This window comes from Nuphar pumila, chromosome 5 (genome assembly GCF_984573655.1).
Source record: "Nuphar pumila chromosome 5, dmNupPumi1.hap1.1, whole genome shotgun sequence".
In the NCBI taxonomy this organism is placed as follows: Eukaryota; Viridiplantae; Streptophyta; class Magnoliopsida; order Nymphaeales; family Nymphaeaceae; genus Nuphar; species Nuphar pumila.
In genome coordinates this window covers 22,329,456-22,355,133 of record NC_143253.1, presented here as the reverse complement: position 1 = coordinate 22,355,133, position 25,678 = coordinate 22,329,456, and the positions used below count along the sequence as shown (strand labels likewise).

General features: G+C 36.3%; 1 protein-coding gene across 3 annotated transcripts; it reads left to right on the top strand.

Moving 5' to 3' along the window:
* Positions 1 to 3,831: 3,831 nt before the first annotated feature.
* LOC149837091 (subtilisin-like protease SBT2.5) lies at positions 3,832 to 25,428 on the top strand. 3 transcript variants are annotated; one of them, XM_090005809.1, is made up of 11 exons: positions 3,832 to 3,984; positions 4,116 to 4,349; positions 5,033 to 5,177; positions 5,367 to 5,761; positions 6,568 to 6,663; positions 6,777 to 6,849; positions 20,995 to 21,280; positions 22,396 to 22,718; positions 23,380 to 23,647; positions 24,152 to 24,433; positions 24,771 to 25,428. In XM_090005809.1, the coding sequence occupies exons 2-11, from the start codon at positions 4,171 to 4,173 to the stop codon at positions 25,175 to 25,177; spliced, it is 2,454 nt and encodes an 817-aa protein (XP_089861935.1). In that variant the 5' UTR covers positions 3,832 to 3,984; positions 4,116 to 4,170; the 3' UTR covers positions 25,178 to 25,428. The 3 variants fall into 3 exon arrangements, with proteins under 3 accessions (XP_089861935.1, XP_089861934.1, XP_089861936.1); XM_090005808.1 differs by having other exon boundaries at positions 3,832 to 3,999; XM_090005810.1 differs by having other exon boundaries at positions 3,864 to 3,936.
* The last annotated feature ends 250 nt before the right edge of the window (positions 25,429 to 25,678 follow it).

Sequence of the window (25,678 nt, the reverse complement as noted above, 5' to 3'; positions counted from 1 at the left end):
ATTTTTCTCACATCTAACACTGTTGATGTGATCTATGGGTTTTGTTTAGTGAAACCCGCTTTTGGATCATCGAAACCTGACCCTGTATATATAGAGGTTTTGCTGGTGACTAAAAAACAATGGCTATAAAGACATCAATTTTTCTTGGCTCATAAAAATACATTTTTCATAAAAAAACATGATCCAAGTGTCAATTCTCACTAAATCTAGCATGCACATCTTACAGTTCAGATCTCTTATAAAGCAATTCAAACCATGGGGCCTAATGGGACAGAACGATAAAAAAAGGCCTAATATGTTCAGTTCTCACACACACACACATATATATATATATATATATATATATATATATATATATATATATATATATATATATATATATATATATATATATATATATATATATATATATATAACCATTAACCCAGTAATGTGGAGCTTCCATGCTATCCCAAAACTTTTTAGAAAGTATAGTTGCATGTATTTTTTGCTCAGTATAAACTCACAAATGTGATCTCTGCTTTATTTTGTAGAAAAAATACATTATTTTAAACATTTTTCATGTTTAGATGTGTTTTAACTCAATAAAAAAATCAATGGTTCATATTACACCAAAAACCTCTTTAACTAAAAATAAGATTTCTTGTTAAATTGATTCGGTGTAAAAAATGGTTTTCAGTGAACAAAGTTGAGAAACTACACATTACTCACTATTAACTTATCTCACTTGGAACCCTATCCTTCAAATAACCCAGCTTCAGCTGTCATAATGTTCCATCAACTAAGATTTAGTAGATTGAGGATTTAATTAATATACTAATTCTGTGAATTCATTGAAATCGTACTCTATATGGTTTTTATATAGCAACTTGTCTGGGATTTGCTTCAGTTTTTTGTCCCACAACACCATGTGACCAACAACGACCACATATCCAATGTTGTCATTATCGGTGAGTCGGCCGATAAGTATCTTATCATTTGAAAATTGATACGATACTGACCTGAATCAGCTATTTTTTAATAAATATAAAAATGTTTAAATTTAATTTTTTAATATTATTTTAATAGTTTTAACATGTGTCACGATTGATACATTTTTTTTTTTTTTACTATTTTTCAGCAGAATGATATACTTGAGAATCGGAATCAGCCGATTCAGCTGAATCATTGGCCAAGAGATTGCCCGGTACGGATACTGACAACATTGCACCTAAATGTCATTCAACAATGCCATCTCATACTCCAAGGTGCTAACCAGGGGTAACATGAAAACAATCTTAGCTAAGCTGGGGTTAGGTTAGGTAGATCCCTACCAAATATCCAACCATACCATTTGGGGTTCGAACTTGCAACGTCCCAACGCAAGGTGCCATGTCCCTCACCATGCATGGTCGTCTAGCTGAGGTTAGGCAGACCCCTACCAGATATCTCTTAAGCTCCATGTGGCAGAGATTCAAACCTAGGCCTTCAACTTGGCACGGGACCCCGCTTACCACACCTCGGTGGTACAATCACAATCACAAACTCTAGTGTGCCTCTGCATCTGGTATACCCTCCATGTTCTATTGGGCCCCAAAGCTGACAGGCTGTATTCTAAAGATGGCTGCAGCGGCACACTCATAACCCTTATCTATGCTCTCGTGCATGCCTAACACCGACTTATTGAGATCACTCGCCAAGGACTCGGCCATTGATTTTCACATGCACCGCAATCAGGTGAGATGTGCGGTGGTGATGGCATATGAACACTAATTTGGTTATATACAACATGGCCTTTTAAGGCAGTCCATAAAATATGTGAAAAGATAAGGTGCAATATGATTGCACAAATGTGTGCATTAAGCACCCTGATCACCCTTCATCTTGGCAACAGGCCTGTTAGTTGTCGGGGAAGGCAGTCAGGTGCTTAATGCACAAATTTTGTGCCATGTGATTGCACCCGATCCTGTGCCGAGAGGATGCCCAACTGGCACAAATGGTTCGGGCCAATGTGGGTCCGTGTCGGATCCGAACACGAGGAGGAGAGTTGGGGAGAACAGCTGGCCCTGAACAAACTCCAGCGAATAGTACGACTCATGTCCGCGACGATTCCGCCAGAGCGATCAGTCGGAAAAAATTTAATGAAATAAACCACAAACGACTTTAAAAAATTACTTTTTCCATTTCAAAGCAATTAAATAATAAATTTTATTAGTTTTTTAATTTACACGTACGGGATGCTCCTCGCTATCAACACTTTCGCCTGCCCACCCTCCTTCCCCTCGCTCAGAAACCCTAATCTCCTTAATTTCTTTTTTTTTTCTTCTGAATTTCTCCTCCTCATCGTCCTTTGCCCTAGAAGCTCGATGATCTCTAGTGGCGGAAATCTGGATCTTATTTTCGTGAACTTTTTCGTCCAGTCCAAACAGGTACTATCTCTCCTTCTCTCTGTATCTCTGATGGAAAACACGAATTTTGTTTAATTTTCTCTCCGAAAACCCGTAGAGTTTTTTGTGAGATTTCGTTCTGCTTTTTGTTTTGTACATTATCTATTTCCTTTTTTGATTTTCTGACGGCTGTTCTCTTAATGCAGCTTAAATAAGGGTAACTTCTGCTTGATCTGTTATTACTTGAAATTATTGTTGGTTTTATGGAGGAAATCGTGATTTTGTTTTAATTTCAAGTGTGACTACTTACTTCTCAAAGCGGAAGTGCCATCATTTTCGGGTAGAAGATCGTTTTTAAATGTGATTAGTTTTTTTTTTTTTATAAGAGTTTCCTTCTGTATTTCGTGTGCTTGAAACGTCCCGCTGTTCCTTTCTCTGGTGTTAGTTTTCTTCGATTTCTAGTGTTTTTTTTCCTCATTAGGAATTTTTTGATAGGCAAGCTGGGGTTAGGCAGACCCCTACCAGATATCTCTTAAGCCCCATGTAAACCTGGGCCTTCAGCTTGGCACAGGACCCCGCTTACCACATAGGATCCCACCTCGATGGTCTCATTAGGATTGTTGTTAATTTATTTTTCCTGCATTTTCTCATATATTTTCTATTTTTAAATGAAGAAATCGTTGCCTTTTTTCCTTCAATCTCTCTGGCGGCGTCAAGAGTAAGCTAGATTTCGAATATTTTGTTTATTATTTTTCACCCAAATGAAAAATAAAGCTGTAATTTTATGTCAATGTCATAAATGAGAAATTTTCCTCAAAATGACGAAAAGACCCTCGTGACGTTATTGAAGTTACTGAAATAGAGATGCGGGATACTTTCGTCATTTCAGTGGGTCAGCCTAAATCCCCTGTCGTCGTGTTCGAGAGAGCTAGGCAGCCATTCAAATTTCATATCGCTTAACTACCCCTGCTATAACCAAAATTTCTGAAACATCCGCCATCTCCTGAAGTTTTTCAAGGGCATTTATGTCACTCTGCTTTACACTACCGTGTCCAGTTCAGTGATCCCGTGAATCGCGCGTCTTTTTAATCCCGTGACGCCGACCACTGTCAATTTTTGTAATCCGTGGGGCTTGTTTTTACCCCATTGTTGACAGATACCCTTCAAATAGCAAGCATGGGTATTTTGGGTATCCGAAAATAAGCTGGTTTGCCTACTTCCGTGGCTCCAAATATTGACGAATCAAAACAAACACCGGTTCTGTTTTGGCGGGTAATTTCCTGTTGGTAAATAACCAAAATGGGGAATTTTTCTTAGTTAAAATTTGGAGGGAAGCTCAACAATGATTGTGAGGTGGTTTTTCCTTAATTACCACCGGTGATTGAGATGTGTGGTGTTTCTGTAATTCAAGTAAAGGTACGGGAGTAGTTTAGTTAATTAAGGGGTTGTCTTAGCCGTTGCATCTTGGGATTTGCAGCTCTGATGCTTGGCTGCATTGATTGCACTAATGGCAGTAGTCCTGCTTTGACAAAAGCCCTCCCTCTCTCGCTCGCTCTCTCTCTCTCTCTCGGTGGACACCGTCTTCTCTAAATATGGTTTCTTTCCTTTCATAGAGCTGGTAGTTCGTCCTGTTGTATGCTTTCTAGTGCTTGTTTTTGATGTTTTAACCCAGAATTTCCACATTGCTGCAACTTAATCAAGTGGGTGTTTTTGTGCTCTCTGATTCGTTTTCTTTGTCTCAATTTACAGCCTTGAAAGGGGGAGATTGGAAAGTGTGGTTGGTTTTTAACCGTTTCTGCCAGCCATGGTGAGGATGTGGGAGATGTGTTTCTGGGCTTTGGTGGTGATGGGGTTTCTTTGTTTTGTCAATGGGGAGGTATACATTGTGATTGTTGAAGGCGACCCTGTCGTCACATACAGAGGCGGTCTCGACGGGTATGCTGCAACTGCCGTTGAGTCCAAAGAGGAGTTCGACATTACAAGGTACGTATAACATCCACCGTCATCTTCGTCTCTGTTCGCTTTGAGAAAAAAATGCCCGTAAAATCAAAAGCAATGCAAATTTCTAGCTTTCTTTTGCGAAACTGCTCAAATAAATTGAAGCGCAGAAAAAAAAGGCAAATGTTGTCTTTTTATTTATCAGGAAAGAGTGGCTTCTTGACATTGTTAATGCGAGAATAAACCGAAAATAACGTTTCTACAATTATTGAAAAATCTTTTAGAATGTTCTTTTCTCGATCAGAAGTTAAAATCTCAAATTTGAGGCAGAACGTAAGTTTAAATCACATCATTTTTGAGTTCTCGAAACATGGACCTTATTTAGTTTCCTCTCCATATAAAATGTTTTTTCATGTTTTTTTTCCGGACGCCTCAGTGGTAATTTTATGCATCTTTGTTTCATTTTTCGTTCCTAATTTTTTAAATTTCTCCTTACCTTTCCTTTTTTCTAAATTCACCTATTAAAATGAATATTTCTCGTCTTAGACATATGAAGTTTTAGATCTTGCTATAACAGGATTAAAAGCTAAATCACACGGATGCTCCATTTTTGCTCCATGAGGGTGGTCTACATTTTATAGCTTAACTGTGTAATAAATACTTATGGCACAAATTAGAAGCCGCATATTTCTGATGTTTGCTCACTATTAGTTCCGCTCTCTTGGCAGTGAACATGTAAGATCCTACGCCTTCCTCCTCGAGAAAAACCACAATGCACTTCTTGCATCGGTCTTTGAGCCTGGAACGTATAAGAAGCTATATAGCTACCACCATCTTATTAATGGGTTTGCAATTCGTATGTCCCCTGAACAGGTAAAGCTACTTCTTTTGTAAAACTGTCCTTAGTAATGAACATATTTAAACTGTGACCATAATCTCCTTTTTCTTCCTTCCTGACCAAACCATAAGAGTTTGTGTATTCCATGAGCAAGAAACATCATTTTTTTTCTCTTTTTTCCTCTTTTCATGCTCTTCTTGGTGTATCTAAATTCCATTGAATAGGCAAATCTTCTTAGAAAAGCTCCTGGAGTCCTGTATGTGGAGGAAGATTCAAAGGTCGTGAGGTTGACAACCCACACACCACAGTTCTTGGGTCTTACTACTGGAGTATGGCCAACTGGAGGAGGCACAGTGAGGGCTGGAGAAAACATTGTAATTGGATTCATCGACTCTGGAATCTATCCACAACACCCCAGTTTTGCAGTTTATCCTTCTGAGCCATATGAACCACTTCCTACCTACAGAGGAAAATGTGAAGTTGATCCAGACACCAAGAGGAGATTTTGCAATGGAAAAATTGTTGGTGCTCAACACTTTTCGTTGGCAGCTATTGCTTCAGGATCATTTAACCCAGCTGTTGATTTTGCTTCTCCTTTGGATGGTGATGGACATGGCAGGTGAGGACTTTGATGATCTGAAATTCTTGGGCATTATGAGAAAATTCCATGGGAATTTTTTAAAAATTCTGAAGTGCAAACTTATTGTTCAAAGAAATTTAAGACTTTATTATGAGTTTTTCAAATAGAATAATAGTAAGGAACTTACTGATTGATTGTAAGTTTCTCTAGCATTTCCAGAAAATAAGTATTAGTTGCATTTAACTATTTCTAATCACTAACTTATTTGTCAATCACCTAATTTGTTTTGTCTGCCATTGTTAAACCATCCTGTCATTTCTTGGTGATGTCAATATTGAATTCATGTACATAAAGATGACAAATATTTGTTAATACTGTGCCCATTTTCTCCTGCAAAATTGGCCATTGATATTCCACATCAATGCTAATAGTAAAAGAAAATTAATACCTCTACCTAAGCTTCTCATTACTCTCCAGTAATGGATTGTGGCGAATACTGATTTCTGTGGTCATTTGTGTTAGCACAGCAGCAATAAATGAAAGGATCACCCTTATAGGATCTGATGGATTGTTATAAGTATTGGATTTCATTCATCAATTCATAAATTTGCACAACCATAATGGGTAGAGAACTGGTCTTTTGTGCAATTCAAAGGATATAGAAATATTGCAAAACCTTTGACGAAGAAAACTGAGGAACATAGGGACTACCCACAAGACCATGAGACTTTGCAAATTTTCTGTGATTAATGAATCTGATATTGTGTCCTTAGTGTGCTTTGTGTCTTTGTTTGTTTATCTGCCTTTAATTTGTTTACTTTGTGGCTTGGATTGTTGATTTCAAGTCACATAACAGCAATTGCAGCTGGAAATAATGGAATACCTGTGAGAATGCATGGATATGAGTTTGGTAAAGCAAGCGGGATGGCTCCCCGTGCTAGGTATGCAATTTGATATTCAAATATGGGCTCTCTTCTAGTTATCTTTATTAGCATGGAGATTTCTTAAATTATCATTACTTAACCTTACAATCATTGTGTTGTCTATCATCCAGAATTGCTGTATACAAGGCTATATATAAGGGTTTTGGAGGATTTGTTGCTGATGTAGTGGCAGCCATTGAACAGGTACAGAAATAAAATTAAACTGGGAAATAGAATTGATTATATCATGCAGAAATCTCCTTTTCATTCTTTTACTTAGACTGGTGAAGATGGACATGCTCATTTAGAAAACAATTTGCTATCATAAATACTTAATGCATACTTTAACATGTTCTCTACTCTGGCATTCAACCCACTGCCCATGACCCTGGAATCCAGGTGTACTTGGGCCCTCTGCTCAGTTAAATATATATGTGTGTACATACATATTATGTATATATACCTTCGCAGTATATATATGTATATTTTTTATGTATTTTATTTTTCTTTCTCATGTATTTTCTTGTTTTTTATTTTCTTTATTTTTATCCCCTTTATAGGGGCATTTTTGGTCTTTGTTAGCTAGCTGTTAGGCTGGGTCTAACGGCTAGATACTTAGCCGTTAGGCTAGGCGATTGGCTAACTGGCTAGCTGTTAGACTAGGCTAACGACTAACTAGCTAGCCATTAGACTAGGCTTAGGCTAACTAACTAGCCGTTAGACTATGCTAACAACTAACTAACTAGCCTTTAGACTAGGCTAATGGCTAACTAGCTAGCCTTTGGGACCAGCTCAACGGCTAGTCCTCTTTCTCTTTGTTGTATATATATGGGGTAAAACCCCCTTGTGTTGAACATGCTTCTCTTAAGCATTTTGGGTTAATAAAATTATTTATTTATTTATGTGTTGTAGCCCTTTAGTGGCCTGTGCTTGTGTTATCTTTGGTAATATTGTATTTTACCCATAAGTGTCTTCTTGTATTTGTGCACACTTTTGAAATTGTGTAGCCCTTAGTGCCATCTATTTGTGCACTCTTATTTAATTACATGGTATCAGAGCTAATAGACTCTTGATCCTAATGGTGGACCATCATGGTGCTCGCACCTCTTCTTGGAGAATATGCCAAAGCTTCAAGTAACCATCCTTCTTCATCAACCCTCTCTTATTTGTGATGGAGAAAAAATCCATGTTCGTTATGTCCATCAAGTTGAATGGCTCCAACTACTGCACTTGGGCTTCTACTATGGAGAACAATATCTTGTCCACAGGCCTCATTAAATGCATTAGGGATGATTGTCCAAAACCTCAAGTCTCATTTACAAAAATTATGGATGGGAACAATAAGTTCCTCGATAAAGATGAAAAGATCGCCGCCACCCTTGAGTTCTAGAAAAGACACATGGAATGGTGGATGGACAATGCTAAAATCTTAGCATGGATCATGAGTAGTGTGGACGCCTCCATACTTGATAAGTCTGGACCAATTCAAAATTGCCAAGGAGGCATGAAAGTTCTTAAGAAATATGTATATTATGAAGGCCATGGCTCATTAGTGGAATCTTCACAAGAAAATGACGTCATTGAAGCAAGGTGACAAAACCATCCATGACTATTACAATGAGATGACACTCTTATGAAGAGAGCTTGCCGTCTTGGAACCTAAGCGGGAGACTCTCAGAGATCTTCGCCTTAGACAAGAACAACTAAAAGGAGGGTGAGGATGAATAATTCTTCATGTTCCTTAATGGTCTAAGGCCAGAGTTCGAGGGGGTGTAGATGATGTTACTTCATAAACCCAAAATTTCTTCTCTCCATGAGACTCTTACCGAGTTGAGTATAGAGGAAGAAAGATTGAAGGAGAATAAAAAAGACAACAAATGACAACATTCTTGCCACCTCCAAATCCGATGCCACCACCAAAATATATACACATTCACACTTTGGAAAACAAAATAATGGAGGTTCAAGGAAGATTATTTGTCATTTTTGTAATGAACCGGGGCACATCAAGCCGGCTTGCCCAAAATTGAAGACAAAGGTGGCTTCAATTGGAGACACCTCCTCCAAAACAAGCAGTAATGCTAAATACCTATCTATTGAAAATTTGGTGGAGGTTCTACAACAATTTTTGAAGACATCTACTTCTACTTTTGGTGTCACAGTCTCATCCAGAGTTACCACAAGCTTCTTAGATAGGTGGAAATCTTGCTTCTCGAAAACTCGCTTCAGAAGCGAGATACTCCTTACTTTCGAAACCTGATGAGAACCTCGATTCCCCCATGCTTCTCCTATCTTTTCCACATGCTTCATCTATTCTTCTTATATGTTCTCTTACTCAATTTTTCTTATTTTTTATGTGTTTTATCTCACTCTTCTCACTCACTTCCATGTGCTTTCTCTAAATTGGTAGTCATCATTTTTAGATTTTGGTAAAAATTTAATTCTTATACTAAAAAACATAAAATTTAATATTTGTTACTTTTATTTTAATTTTTATTTGTGTTTTATTTTGATTCCCATCTAATTATTATATTTCTTTTTTTATTCCTTGCTTCCTGCTTCCTATATATTTTAAAATGCATCACTTCTCGCTTCCGCTTCCCATATCGTTTCCCGCATCTGCTTCCTAGTCTGACAACCTTGGTCTCATCCTCTTCTCCTTCAGATGTCACCTTGGATCCTTGACTCAAGGGCCTCTTTTCACATGACTCCTAATGAGTCCCTATTAACCAATTGTCGCCCAATAAAATTTTTTCTAGTATTTCAGCCGCCAATATCACTTCTTTAAAAATCACTAGCAATGTGAACTTAGAACATGATTCTAATTTTTTTTTTGTTCCAAAAGTTAGAGTTATACCTACGTTAAACTTCAATTTACTTTTGGTTTCTCAAATATCCGATTATACGTATAAAATCTCCTTCTCATCTAAGAGTTGCATTACTAATGATCTTAGCAATGATAATGATGATGATTGCATTAATAATGATCCTAGCAATGATAATGTTAATAATGATCTCCAAATCTTTCTAGAAATGAAGACATTAAAAAACCCAATGATGCTTTAAGGTCTAGTTTTGGTGTAATAATGAGAAAATTCCATGTGCACTTGATAAGTTCATGCAAAACCAACCCATAGATGAGGCCAAACTTAGGAGATCATAACATATATCTAAAGCTCCTATTAGATTTGTGTCATGAGTTTTTTTCCCAAAATATAAAGCTTGTCTATTAGTTATTCATGCCTTTCATGAACCTTCTCTATGCAAAGGAGCCTTTCATGAACCTTCTACATACAAAGAAGCCAAAGACTATCCTCATTAAGAAAAAATAGTGAAGGTTGAGTTGGATGTAAGCGAGTATTTAAAGTTAAAACCAAGAGTGATTAAATTTTAGAAAGTTATAAGGCTAGGTTAGTAGCCAAAAGGTATGCTCAAGAATATGAGATTGATTATGAAGAAACCTTTGCACCTGTAGCTAAAATGACAAAGTGTTAGGACTCTTGTTACTGTAGCTTCTATTAAAAAATGACCTATTTACTAATTAGACATGAAGAATGCCTTCTTAATGGGGATGTTAGTGTTAAGATTACTCTATCCTTTTTGTATGTATATAATATATTATATATACGTATATATACATATATTGTGAAAATCTCTATAAAAAGAGATTTTGTGTAGCACCACAATACAAGAAAAAACAAAGAGTGCACAAAGGCACAAAGGCACAAAGGCACAAAGGAGAACACTCACAAGTGCACAAGGGCATGGATACACATGCACAAAGGCATGAAAAATTATGAGCTTCAATATATGAGATCCCAAGAGGGGCTTTACAAAAGCTTAACAAACCTAAAGGGGATTCACCCTTATTTATAAGAAAAAGGAGCTATGGGGGGGGGGGGGGGGTTTCTCTAATACACATGTTGGAGCCCCTCCAACGGTTAGAAATGTAACCGTTGGAGAGGGCTCCAATGTGTGTGTTGCCCCCCCCCCCCCCCCCCCCCATGTTACATCAAATCAAAGGTACAAAAAGCAAAAAAGCAAAAAAGAGAAAATAAGTTACAATCATATTCTCAAATGAGAATATGCGCAAGACATGAAATTACATAAATACCCTTACGGGTTTGAGATAAATATATATATTTCTATATATATAGATAGATACATATATGTATCTTTCTATATATATATATAAATATATATGTAAGATACATCATATTTTAACACCCCCCCTCAAACTTAGGGTGTCACAACCGAAAGTTTGTCAAGAAGGAAGTTAAATCTTGGAGAGCACATCGCCTTGGTGAAGAAGTCTGCCAGTTGATATTCTGATGAAACATAAGGTCGATGGTTCTTCTTAAATATATTTCACGAACATAGTGGCAGTCCATCTCGATGTGTTTCGTGCGCTCATTAAATGTGTGATTCTTAGCAATGTAGATTGCACTCTTGTTATCACAACATAATTTTGTGGGTCCTTGAACTTGAACATTCATATCCTTCAACAAGATGCGAATCTAAACTATTTCCATAGTGGTAGATGTCATGGCTCTATACTTAGCTTCGGTGGATGAAAGTGATACCTTTTGCTGCTTCTTGCATCTCCAAGAAATTAAAGACTCACCTAGAAAAATACAAAAACCAGTGGTGGAGTGACGGTTATTTGGGTCACCTCCCCCATTAGAGTCAGTATAATCAATTAAACTTAATTCAGAAGAGGAAGATAGAAATAATCCCTTGTTTACCGTTCCTTTTACATATCTGATGATGCGAAGGATGGCACTCATATGAATGGTGGTAGGTGCATGTTGAAATTGACTGGCAACATGTACGGCATGAGAAATATCATGCCTAGTAATGTTGAGATACGTAAGGGATCCAACTAATTGCCGGTAAGGTGTGGGATCTTGTAGAAGAATACCATCATCAATCTTCATCTTCGAACCTACTATTTCAGGAGTTTCACAGACCTTATCTTCTGTGATTCCTGATCTGTCAGGAATCTCACAAGCAAGTTTAGTTTGAGAGAAAAAATAACCTCTGTGAGAATAAGCAACCTCAATACCCAAAAAATATGTCAAAAAACCTAAGTCCAACATTTCAAATTTTAAAGTCAAAATTGATTTAATACTTTTGATGCCTTTAGCATCATCTCCTGTTATCAACATGTCATCAACATATAACAATAAAATAACAATTCCTGTATCAGATTTCTTAACAAATAATGCAGTATTAGTGTAACATGAAGTGAAACAATTTTCAGTCATTACATTATTAAACCTATCATGCCAAGCTTTGGAAGCTTGTTTCAAGCCATAAAGGGCTTTACGAAGACGAAGAACTTTATTTTTAGGGATTTCCATACCAGGTGGAGCATCCATCTAAACTTCTTCATTAAGGTCTTCATTTAAAAAGACATTTTTGACATCCATTTGGTAAATATTCTATTTTCTAATTGAAGCAATGGTGATAAGACATCTGACAGTAACCATACGAGCTACTGGAGCAAATGTCTCTTCATAGTCAATCCCATATTCTTAACTATGCTCTTTAGCCACAAGACGAGCCTTATACCTTTCAAGAGAACCATCACTCTTGGTCTTGACTTTAAACACCCATCGACATCCTATTAGTTTTCTTTCCACTGAGAAAAGTTTGAAATTCCCACGTGTTAGCTTTCCTAAGAGCTTTGAGTTCACTCTCCATGGCTTCTCTCCATTCAATACATCGTTTGGCTTCTCCAAAATTTTTTTGGTTAAAAATATGAGTGAATGGCATTCAAACAAACTCGATATTTAGGAGAGAAAGAATCAAAGGACACAAATCTGGAGGGACTCCTTCTAGTTCTTTCAGTTCTTTTAGGATGTGAATCATGAGTGAAAATAGACTCGCTAGGTTCACTATATTAGCTCAATAGCACTCCTAAAGGTGCTTCTATCTCTATGAGAATAGGTGATAGGTTCTCTAGATACATTTTCTTCTTGAGAGGTAGAAGGGTTAGAGTTATTGTTGATCACAACCATTTCATTGTCAGTGTTATATGTTGATTCATCATCAGTAGAGATATCATCATCCTTAGATAATAGGTCAAAAAGGAAGGAGTAATCGACATTTTTTAAATGAGATTCATTTTTTTCAAAACCACTATCATTTAAAAAAAAAGTTACATTCCTTGAGACATATAATTTATCATTCTTAGTGTCAGAACATCGAAATCCTTTTTGGGTTTCGGAATAGCCAAGGAAAGCACAAGGGATGACTTTTGGTGAGAGTTTATCATTTTTATCGGTAAGAACAAAGCACTTACAACCAAAAACTCTCAATCATTTGTAATCGGGTTCTTTTTCATATATAATATCAAAATGAGAAATTTTATCTAAATTTTTCGATGGAAGACGGTTAATAAGATAGACGGAAGCAAGAGCCACCTCAGCTCAAATTTTTTTTGGAATACTTTGGGAAATGAGAAGGGTTCTAGTGGTTTCAATGATATGCCTATGCTTTCTTTTGGTCAAACCATTTTGTTGTGGGGTCTTAGGACACAATCTTTGATGGACAATGCCACAATTTTCAAGATATTTTCTTAAACTCATTAGAGAGAGATTCACCTCGGAATTGGTTCTAAATATCTTTAAATTACTATTAAATTGATTTTTGATCATCATATGATATGTTTTAAAATATAAAAAGACTTCATACTTATGTTTGAGAAAATATATCCAACAATAATGTGAGAAATCATCCACAAAAATCACATAGTAGGCAAAACCACCTTTGGATATGACGGGTGCCGGTCCCCAAACATCCGAATAAATAATTTCAAAAGGTTTAGTACTAAACATAGTTTTTTGTTCAAAGGTATACTTCTCATTTTTCCAAGAATGCAATCATTATAAGATAAAGTATTTTTACAAAGATCTTTAACAAAATGCAAATAGGACAACTTGGTAATGTTGGGATGACCAAGTCTCTTGTGCCAAACATTTATGTCTTTATGTTGGGCCACATTACAAAAAGTGTTTTTTAGGAATTTGATGAAAGTCTACATAGTACAAGTCTCCTTTCCTAGAGCCTTCCCCAATCAATCTCCCAGACCAGTGATCCTGTATTAAACATTTATTAGATAAGAATTAAATGTCACACCCAAGGTCCGTGAGTTGAGAAACGGAAAACAAGTTTAAATTCAATTTTGGTATAAGTCTAATTTTTGGAATAAAGAAGTTTTGGGTTTCAAAATTTTCAATTCCCTTAATTTCAAGAGAAGTACCATCTGCGGTTGAAACAAAAGAAGGTGACACATTTTTAGAATACTCGGAAAGAGAGGAAATGTTTGGGGTCATATGAAATGATGCACCCGAATCTAAGAGCCTAGAAGTTTTACCTGGAGGAGAAGGAGTGGATATGGCGGTGCCGGAAATAGCTCCTTTTAGAAGTGGTTGAAGAGCCTCCACAATTTGATTGAGAGATAGAGCTCCATTTGAAGATTCCTCTTTAGATGGTTGAGATGTAGTTGCCATTGCTAGAAGTTTCTTCCATTTTGTGCAAACCGGTTTGATATGATCCGTTTTTTTGCAAAATTAGCACGAAATTTTGCTATAATCTCTTTTTCCTCCTTGATTACCTTGATTTTGGTTCTTAAAATGAGGAGGTCTATATGTCCTTAGGTTGTTACCGGGCCTAGAAACGACATTAACACCATCATACTCTTCTTGATTTGTGGGCATTGCAAGCACACTAGGATTTTGCTTGCTAATGCCCATACGAGTTTTCTCTCCACTTAATTTAGTTATAACATCTTCAATAGAGGGAGAGGTGAAAAAAGATAGGAGAGAGGATCTTATTTGCTCAAACTCGGGCCTTAGCCCATTCAAAAGTTGAAGAATCGATCTTCTTCTAATTGCTTATGACAAAGCTCTATGGCTTCTCCACTTCACTTGGGTTCAAACATGGCAAGCTCATCCCAAATGGAAGAGAGTTCCGCAAAATACTCTCTTATAGACATTTCTTCTTAAAGAAGGGTTAACACCCTCTTTTGAAGATAATACTTATGGGACAAGTCCCTAGAAGTATACATCTTCTCAAGGTATTTCCATGCTTGAGAAGCCTTTTTAAACTTTATAATGTTGGCATTGATTCTTGTCTCAACAGAAGAAAAGATCCAAGACAAGATCTTGAAGTTCTTCATTTCCCACTTCTCATGTTTCCTACTATACTCCTCAAGAGCCTTAGTTCTTTCATCTCCCTCAAGAATTTTGATTTTTTTTTAATCAAAGTAATTTTAGGCTCCGGTTCCGGAATCGAGCCTTGAATGTAACCTCAAAGCCCTTTCCCTTTGATGTGAGCTTCCATATTTCCGGCCCACACGTGATAATTTGAGCCATTTAGTTTGAAACCGAGAGAGAAATGAGAGTCTTTTTCGCCCATTAGAGGTAAGATGAGAGAAAAAAATACGTACCACAATAAGATTATAAATCTTACTTGTTGTAGTAATCTTCTAAAATATTGAATGAAGAAGTGTCACCACTCAAATCACAAAAAAGTTGAAGGCATGCTTTTTGAGACACTTGATATTATGAAGAACCACACCAATTTCTTTCTCCAAACAACCTTGCTTTGATACCATGTGAAAATCTCTATAAAAAGAGATTTTGTGTAGCACCACAATATAAGAAAAAACAAAGAGTTCACAAAGGCACAAAGGAGAACACTCACAAGTGCACAAAGGCACGGATACACATGCACAAAGGCATGAAAAATTATGAACTTCAATATATGAGATCCCAAGAGGGGCTTTACAAAAGCTTAACAAACCTAAAGGGGATTCACCCTTATTTATAAGAGAAAGGAGCCATGGAGGGGGGGGGGCTCCAATACACATGTTGGAGCCCCTCCAACGGTTAGAAATGTAACCGTTGGAGAGTGCTCCAATGTTTGTGTTGCCCCCCCCCCCATGTTGCATCAAATCAAAGGTACAAAAAGCAAAAAAGAGAAAATAAAAAAGGAAAATAAGTTACAATCATATTCTCAAAAGAGAATATGCGCAAGACATGTGAAATTACATAAATACCCTTACGGGTTTGAGATAAATATATATATTTATATATCTATAGATAGATACATGTACATATATATATATGAAATACATATATACATGTATCTTTCTATATATATAAATATATATATAAGATACATCATATTTTAACATATATATGTATATATATACATATTTATAAATATAATATTTGTATTATATATTATATATAATATATTCATTGTAAAGTCAACTTTAGTTGACTTTACACTAGTTGGAGACTTAGCCCAACAGTCTAGTTGTTGGGAACTCCGCCCAACAACTAGATTTGTGTTGGGAACTAAGCCCAACAACTAGATTTCTAGTCCAATAGCTAGCGAAGACTTTCTCTTTCCTCTTTCTCCTCTGTCTCTTATTTTCTCTCTCTATATGTGCGTGTGCCTATTGTGGGTAAGAAAGTGATAGGTAGTTTTAGGTTCTTTTGTCTGTTTTTTAGTGTATTTTAGTGAAGCCCTTATGTATTTAATTTTTTTATGTATTTTTGTTTATTATTAATGAAATCATTTATTCATACAACTTGTATCAAGTTTTGCATATTGTTAGTATTCAAACACATTTTCATTGGCATTTGGAGTACAATTTGGAATGTCTTGGGTTCCGTGCTATTTCGTGACATGGTATCCAAGCAAGGGATCTTGGTCTTGGCATCTTGTTCGTGTTTGTGCTTCAAAAGAAAGATTTGAATTGATGTACGACTTGGACTCAAGACTCTCGTATTACGGTATGCATTTTTCTTTGGATTCTTTACTTTAAACTTTTATGGTATATATTTAAAAATGTATTTGAAATATTGTGGCTATTTATTTAAAATGAATATATTTTCAAAAGAATTAAAATTAAAATTTATGGAAATTATTGTCTTTTGACATGTTTTTGCGTAAACATGTTTACTTGAAGTATATATTTCGATTATGAATATAGTTTTTGAAAAATATCATAATGAAAATTATATTTTGCAAGAATATGTGGATTCTTAAAATCTTAAATACTATGCTTATATGTTTTTTTCATGTTTACAAAAATGCTAATTTTTGTTATATGTATTGTGTTTATTGCAATTGGTGACTTTATGCACATGTCAAAGCATGTTCTTTAAACTTTATGTGGTGCTTTTATTGAGATGCGCTACTTAAGAGATTTTAAATTCTTGTATGTATGCTCTCATTAGTCATTCCATGGATGGTTTGTATGCTCTCGTGAGTTTGCTCTATCGGTATATTATCTACATATTCACGTGTCATACACACATGTCTATGCATGCTTTTATGAGTCATTAATGATTATGTGTCATTTCAAAATTGTTTGGTATTTTGTTGAAAAATTAGACGTGTTCTCAAATTAATTGAAATTAGTATTTTCTCTTAAAAATAAGGTATCGTTTTATTGGTTCTTGCATAAGCATGATAATTAAAAAAAATATTTTGGGTATGTTAGTATTTTTATGGCTATTTGTATATGTGCCTATGCATATCTTATGTGATCCTTCATAAGCTTTTGTATATGTTATGTGGCTTTAAAGTCATTAGATCATTGCATATATATGATTTTTTATCTCTTTGAGAGTATTTATGATTTGTTGTACATGTGTATGCTCTTGGTTTTTCTCTATGGTTCTTTGAAAAATCTCTATATATGTTTTGGCCCATTTAATGTTAAAAATCACTATTGTCTCATAGGTAGACTTATAATCTAGATTGAGCTACCTCTCTATATAGCATGCTTATATTGGCCATGCTAATCCTTCATTGTTATTGATGTAATCTTTTTTTATGAAAAATTATCAATTGACATCTTATTTTTTGCTAAGAGGTTCTTAGGGATAATGATATTTTTTTCACACTTGCAAAAGGGATAGACATAGGATAAATCCTAGAATTAAGTGGTGGGCACTGAAAGGAGCTAAACAAGGAATGTTTGTAGAGCAGGTAGTTAAGGAAGTTGATTGGTGTCTCGAGGAGGATTCAGAATCAATGTGGAATAAGATAGTGGGTGGTATGAGAAAAGTAGCTAAGGAGGTATTGGGTGAGTCTAAAGGCGGTGCACCACTAGGTAAGGATACATCATGGTGGAACGAGGATGTCAAATTAGCTATTAAGGTTAAAAGAGAGTGTTATAGAAATTTAAGTAAGAGTCGTGATAATGAGAATTTGGAGAAGTATATGATAGCAAAGAAGGAAGCTAAAAAAGTTGTTCGAAACGCGAGGGCTAAGGTATATAAGGAGGTTTATGACAAGTTGGATACCAAAGAAGGCGAGAAGGATATTTATAGGCTTGCAAAGATGAGAGATAGGAAATCGAAGGATTTGGGTATGGTTAGATGTATCAAAGATGAAACGCAAAGGGTTTTAGTCAAAGATGAGGAGATTAAGGAGAGATGGAAAGATTATTTTGATAAGCTATTTAATGATAGTCATGCTCAAGATCTTGGAGACTTCTCCATTCCTTTTCATGAGATAAATCGTGACTTCATGCGCAAGATTCAAAAGAAAGAAATTGCAGAGGCTTTGAAGAAAATGAAATCAAGAAGGGCAGTTGGCCCAGATGGTATACCTATCGAGGCTTGGAAATGCTTGGGAGAGAAAGGTTTAGAATGGTTGACAAATCTTTTTAACTTGATTTGGCGAACAAATAAGATGCCTAATGAGTGGAGGAAGAGTACTTTGGTGCCTTTATATAAGAATAAGGGTGATATACAAGATTGCACAAACTATCGTGGTATAAAACTCATGAGTCATACTATGAAACTTTGGGAGAGGGTGATTGAGTCTAGGTTGAGGAAGGTTGTCATGATATCGGAGAATCAATTTGGTTTTATGCCTGGAAGATCAACTATGGAAGCTATACATCTTCTTAGACAACTTATTGAAAGATATAGAGAGAGGAACAAAGATTTGCATATGGTTTTTATTGATTTAGAGAAGGCATACGATAGAGTACCTAGGGACGTTCTCTGGTGGACAATGATGAAGAAAGGTGTTTCTCTCAAGTACATTAGTATAATTAAAGATATGTATGAAGGAGTAGTAACCAATGTCCGCACTTGTGGAGGGGTGACAACCAATTTTCCGATAACGGTTGGGTTACATCAAGGATCTGCTTTAAGCCCTTTCCTATTTGCGATAGTGATGGATGAGCTTACGAGATCAATTCAAGAAAATGTACCGTGGTGTATGTTGTTTGCTGATGATATTGTTTTGATTGATGAGTCTAGAGCTGGGGTTAATGCTAAGTTAGAATTATGGAGACGGACATTGGAAGCTAGAGGTTTTAAGTTGAGTAAGAGTAAGACTGAATATATGGAATGTCGGTTTAGTAAGCAACGAAGTAATGATGGGAGTGTAGTGAAGCTTGGTGAGCAAGATATACCGGTGAATGATTATTTCAAATATTTGGGATCCATCATTCAAAAGTATGGAGAAATTGATGGAGATGTAAATCATAGGATAAAGGTTGGGTGGATGAAATGGAAAAGTGCTACTGGAGTGCTGTGCGATCGTAGAATGCCATTGCGGTTGAAGGGAAAGTTTTATAGGATGACTATTAGACCCGCTTTACTATATGGTACGGAATGTTGGGCTGCCAAGAGACATCATATTCAAAAAATGAGTGTAGCTGAGATGCGGATGCTTAGATGGATGTGTGGAAATACAATAAAAGATAAGATTCGGAACGAAGAGATACGTAAGAAGGTAGGTGTTGCACCCATTGAAAATAAGATGCGAGAGAATCGTTTACGGTGGTTTGGACATATTCGGCGAAGGCCTAATGATGCTCCAGTTAGAAGGTTGGAGAAATGGGAAAATATATTAGTTAAAAGAGGTCGGGGTAGGCCTAGGAAGACTTGGATGGAGATGATAGGAAAGGATATGAATGCTTTGAACCTCACCGAGGACATGGCGTTGGATAGAAATGATTGGAGGAAAAGGATTCATGTGGAAGACCCAAAATGAATTTCTTTTTTGGTTCATATCGCTGACCCCAATTGTTTTGGGATGAAGGCGTAGTTGTTGTTGTTGTTGTTGGAAATGTTAGCCTCTTAATGCATTTGAGTGTGCTGTAAATATCTTAACAACCAGTTTAATTTCATCGTGGTTATGGTGCTTTGAACCTTTGGTTCTTCAATCAAAATGACTCATTACAGTGTTCATATTTTCCAATGTGGAACTTGAGATTTTTACTTCATCTTGGAGAATTTCAACAGGCATCCATCACCTTTCGCATGAATTGAGCTTTTAATAATATTGCCTAGGGTGTCTTGTTTCTCTGATTTTGATTTCTTTCTGGATTAGTTGGAACCTTTGGTGCAACTGTGAGTTGCTTTCACTTGTTTTTAGTTTGTATGTGGTGCCTAATGGCAACCACTTAATCAGTAAATTCACTTGAATCATCACACTGGAACCTGACTGCTAAACTTGAGTTGTATGCCATGGTTAATAATTTATATGTATTGGGTGTCGCTTTGTAGGAATAATCAAATTGTTGCTCATTTAATTTGCATTTTCTTTAAAAATTTATTACTCTATTTGACCTCATGGATCCAGATCTTATAAATATTTTATTTAAGTTAGACTGCATCCACTGTTACCTCATTAATAAGAAATGTAACTATACCACCTGCAGCCTGGTCACTTGGCGCTTGTAGACTGATAGAATCTGGAAAGATAAGCTTCCTGATTGGTTTCCAGATTCTATATAATTGTACTAATTTGCTTCCACATCTTGTAATCTGGTTGGGTGTGCCCAATCCCTTCTTGTTAATCCCAAACGGAATCCCTGCAAACCCCTGCCATGTCTTTTGCATTTTTAGTTGAAATTTTGATATTTATCCATGTTGCTTATGCCTTGGGCTGCCTTACATGGTTACACCTCATCTCATAGTATCCAATTTCCTCATTACACCTCGCCTGTAACTTTTGAAAATCTTGCAGTACTTTCTCCACTTGTTTTTCCACTGGCAATATTACCTGTTTAGATTTGTAGACACCTCTGTACCTTTTCTGTTATTCTTTTGTACTGTAAATTTTGAGTTAGAGCAGTCCCAGGAATATCTAGGTTCACAATTTTATATAGATTTATGTAAATGGGAGAATTATGCTGTTGCTAAGTTCTCCAGGGCTACAATTTTATTCTTTCTTTCATTCTTGTACTACATCAAACTTTGTAAAACAAATTCTGGGATTAGAAGCCTTATTATTCCTTCTCGAAATTTAGTAATTTACTGAAGGATCTGATCAGGCTTCATGTCTTTTTATGAACAGGCTGTTAAAGATGGTGTGGATATTATAAATCTGTCAGTTGGCCCTAACAGTCCATCAACAGCTACCAGAACAACATTTTTGAACCCTTTTGATGCCACACTTCTTTCAGCTGTAAAAGCAGGAGTATTTGTTGCTCAGGCAGCTGGAAATGGAGGGCCATATTCTAAAACTATGGTGTCATTCAGTCCGTGGATAACATCTGTGGCTGCTGCAGTTGATGATAGGAGATATCAAAGCCATATGACTCTTGGCAATGGGAAAATCCTGCCTGCAATTGGTTTATCACGTAAGGTTTCAGCTTCAGAACTATACTTGGTATCTTGTCTTTGGTGTGAGCTTTACATGAACATCGACAATTTTTTTTTTTGTAATTGATGTATTCTACTAGTTCAAAGATTCGTTAGATATGATTAATCACTAGCAAAAAGTGGATTGACTGCACAAATGAATCCTTTTAGCATATTCTCGTGATGGCATGAGCATTTTGTCTTTCTATATTTTTGTTTTGCCCTGAAGGCTTCAGTCTTTTCTTTCTTTCATTTATTTGCTGTTGGAGCCAAAAGATGTTTTATAGAGGCAGGGAGAGCTTGGGTACTGTTACTCCCATTTGATTCATTAATGAAACTATCTTAGTTCCATTAATTCTACATAGTCACTGATATCACCAATATTTTGAAAATATTGCAATATTATCGGTTTTCAAGGTAAGTCAAAATTATCTGCAAAATATCGCCATATTGCCAAAATGTCACCAAAAAATACATGTCACGATAAATATCGTGACATTTTTGCAAGATTTTTTACATTTTTTTATATATTTTAAGCCTATTTTTTCTTTTCCTTTTGGTTTCTTTTGTACTTTAAGAATTTCTCTATCTGTTTCTTTATATTTTAGCAAGAAAAATTAATAGAAAACCTTTGTTTCTTATTTTTATTATCGTTTATACTTTTTTAGTTTTTCAAAATTCTGAGATTTTTCCCAATAAAGACCACTTTTGAGAGAAAACTCTAAGAAAAAACTGCAGTGAGATATTGCCGAGAATAATACTGCTAACTATGATATAGATGCATATAGCATAAATGTGTGTAGGCATGCCCATACATGTGTATCTGTGCAAATTGTACTTGCAGCAATAACAGTTTGTTTCATACATAAAACATATGAACTTGCTCTTACACGGGCATGGAACATAAAGGGTATCTGCTCATCCTTAAAATGGTTTTAGCAACTGCAGTATTTTAGAGAGACCAATGTTCTATGCCTTTGACATATGTACATATTAATTATCCTTTGTCTCAGAAAAGACAAAAATATTTGGGGATACTTTTGCGGTTGAAGGTCCTGCTTTTTACAGTTGGGATGCTAACAAGTTCTGTCTTTGGGTTTACATTTTAATGCAGCGGGTACACATTGGAATCAGACTATCAGCTTGGTTGCAGCAAATGATGCAATGCTGAATTCTTCTGATGCCTTATACTCTTCAGACTGTCAGAAGGCAGAAGTTCTAAACCGGAAGATGGTGGAGGGAAGGATACTTCTTTGTGGATACTCATTTAATTTCGTGATGGGTAGCTCATCCACCAGGAAAGTCTCACAAACAGCAAAAAGTCTCGGTGCAGCTGGGTTTGTTCTTGCAGTTGAGAGCTTTTCTCCAGAAGCAAGGTTTGATCCTGTACCAGTTGGTATCCCTGGAATAGTCATTACAGATGTCAGCAAATCAACGGTACTCACTGAAATATGGCTATGCATCTACTTTTCCATGGTCATACTGGGTTTTATCAAAATATGTCCTTAAATTCGAAAAGATGGGCAGTTCTTGTTTTGGATTTCAATGTATGTGACATCGATATCAATGTCATGGATCAAGCATCCTTATTGATGTTGTCATGGATAAAGCATCCTCTCTTCATGCAAAATGATAAAATGTGATATGGTTTCTTTGTTGATCATGCTTGTTTCATGTTCTGGGACCAAAAGTGAAAATTGCTTATGCATTTCTGAAGCTGCTATCGACCTTGTTGTAGAGCATCTCCTGTTTTCATATATTGTGTTTTTCTTTAATTTATTGTTGTTTTAGTTTCTTTCTGAAAAACTATGCTTTCAGAAAGATTTTTTGTCAGTCAGAATTATTCATTTTGGTGAATTTGTGTTCATGGTATTCTTTTTGTTTCCACAACTAAATTTAAACCTAAGTATCTCAAGTCATAAGCCATTATACTGCTGTATTTTATTGTGGCATTGCTTAAAAAAGTGGGTCTGTGTGCCATGCTTCATATTGTTGTCATGGTGGCTACATCTCTTTTTTCGTTTGCTTTTACCTTTTTATACTGCAGACGTCTTCCTCTCAACACTATACCTTTTTCTTATGACTTCTTTTCTTTCAGGATCTTATACAATATTACAATAGCTCAACATTAAGAGATCGAACTGGGCATGTCACAAGTTTTCAAGCAACGGCTAGCATTGCAGATAGCTTGATGCCTAGCCTCCATAAATCAGCACCTCAGGTTGCTTTGTTCTCCTCACGAGGACCTGATATAAAGGATTTTAGTTTTCAAGATGCAGATGTCCTCAAACCAGATATTCTTGCCCCTGGTTCTCTTATTTGGTCAGCATGGACACCTAATGGGACTGATGAAGCCAACTACATAGGTATTGTGATATTCTAGCTCATAGCCATTTATTTGTTATTGTTACTGCAACTTTATTAGACCTTGATCTCAGAAAGCAATTCTCATGAAATGATTCTAAAAGTAGCCCTCATGTTCTATTTTTCTTTCCATTTGCTCGTCTATGGGTACCATGATCCTTTCTTTGTGAATTTTGGTGGCAAGAAAAAAGAAAGAAGGCATTTGTTTCATTGATTGCTGATTCTGATTGTTTAAGTATCATTTTATTTGTATCCAGACTTTCAAGAAAGAACAATTTATCTTTTAAAACAACCCTGTTCTAAGAAATGATGGTTTATTTTGCAATATAATGGTATTGAGTTCGGAATATCAGCATGGTTTGTCCAGATTATCATGCTTCTGAAGAGCACCTATCTATTTCATTTTAATGATTTTGGCATCAAATGGTGTCTTTTGGAAGATCAAATGTAGTTCATGTTTGATGTTTGTGGCACTGATTTTAGTCAATGTTTGTCTTGCCAAGCAGGAGAAGGCTTCGCAATGATCTCTGGAACCAGCATGGCAGCTCCTCATATTGCTGGTATTGCAGCACTTATAAAGCAGAAACATCATGACTGGAGCCCTGCTGCTATCAAGTCAGCCTTGATGACGACAGCAATTACTGTGGACAGAGCTGGGCGCCCTCTGCAAGCCCAGCAATATTCTGGATTGGAAACTATGATTTTGGCACCAGCTACTCCATTTGACTGTGGAAGTGGGTCAGTTCATCCAAGGGCTGCTCTTGATCCTGGTCTGGTCTTTGATACAGGTAATTTTAGGCATTATGAACTATGAAAGTCTCTATCAGACCGGTGTGCAGTCACAAGGAACCACTGCATTAAGTAATTGCAAATATGAGATAGCATAACCATATTTAGCTATACACCAGAAGATAGTCAAACAATGAACAATAAAGTCTTCCTTTATATCAGTGTTTGCATTCGGACTTTCAATTTTGTTTTTTCTCTTTATTTTTGTTTTATGATTACATGTGTGCATGCATGTGTGTGCGTGTGTGTTTTCTGAGGTCCCTATTTTGGTCTCATTCTTTGGACACATCAATTTCTCATTTTAACGTTTTACTACTGACTCGTAAATTTTTACAGGGTATGAGGACTATCTCAAGTTTCTGTGCTCTGTCCCTGGCATTGATCCACATCAGATACGCAACATCACGAAGAGGACCTGTATCTCCAGCTTCGGACATCCTGCTGATCTAAACTCTCCCTCAATTGTGATTTCTAATCTCAAAGGAACCCAAACTGTACTGAGAAGGGTCAAGAACGTTGCAGAGGTAGAAACATACACAATCACAGGTAGAATATCACCGGAAATTGCCATGGAAGTCCGCCCATCTGCCATAACTTTGGAGTCTGGTGCAAATAGAACTCTTTCGGTCACCCTTACTGTTAGATCAATTACTGGTAAGTACAGCTTTGGGGAGATCTTGATGAAGGGAGACAGGGGGCATAAGGTGAGGATTCCTGTTGCAGTCATGACCGTTGGTAACTAGCTGCTGCTTCAACTGCTTATAGTAACTTGTTTTATCCAAGTTGCTGTTCTTATTCTTTGTAGCCCTGTAGAATAAAAAAGAAAATTATATGCAGAAAGATGTAGTAAGCTAGATCCAGTAAGAGCTAGTTTTTCAGGGTGTTATCTCCATAGAAGCTTTAGTTTTCTGTCCTTTCTTTTCTCACTCTCTTTCCCGTGCTTGTCTTTCCTGGGTTCGCCCAGTTTTCTGTTTAATGAAATATCATTCTGTAATTTTGTCTTGCTTTTGCATTGTGGGGGGCCGTGATTATTGCCTGAGTGAGTGTTTGCTAAGTTACCAATTTAAGGGACTGCATCTTAGGTTACAACAGTAGATCTCACCACCTCTGGTTATTCTCCACTTGGGTTGGGAGCTAGCATGAGCAAGTTAGGGGTTAATTTCTACATAGCTAATTATGAGAAAATGAACAGATTTCTGCCAAGACTCTTGCATGACAATTTCTTTGCATTTATCTTTCACTTT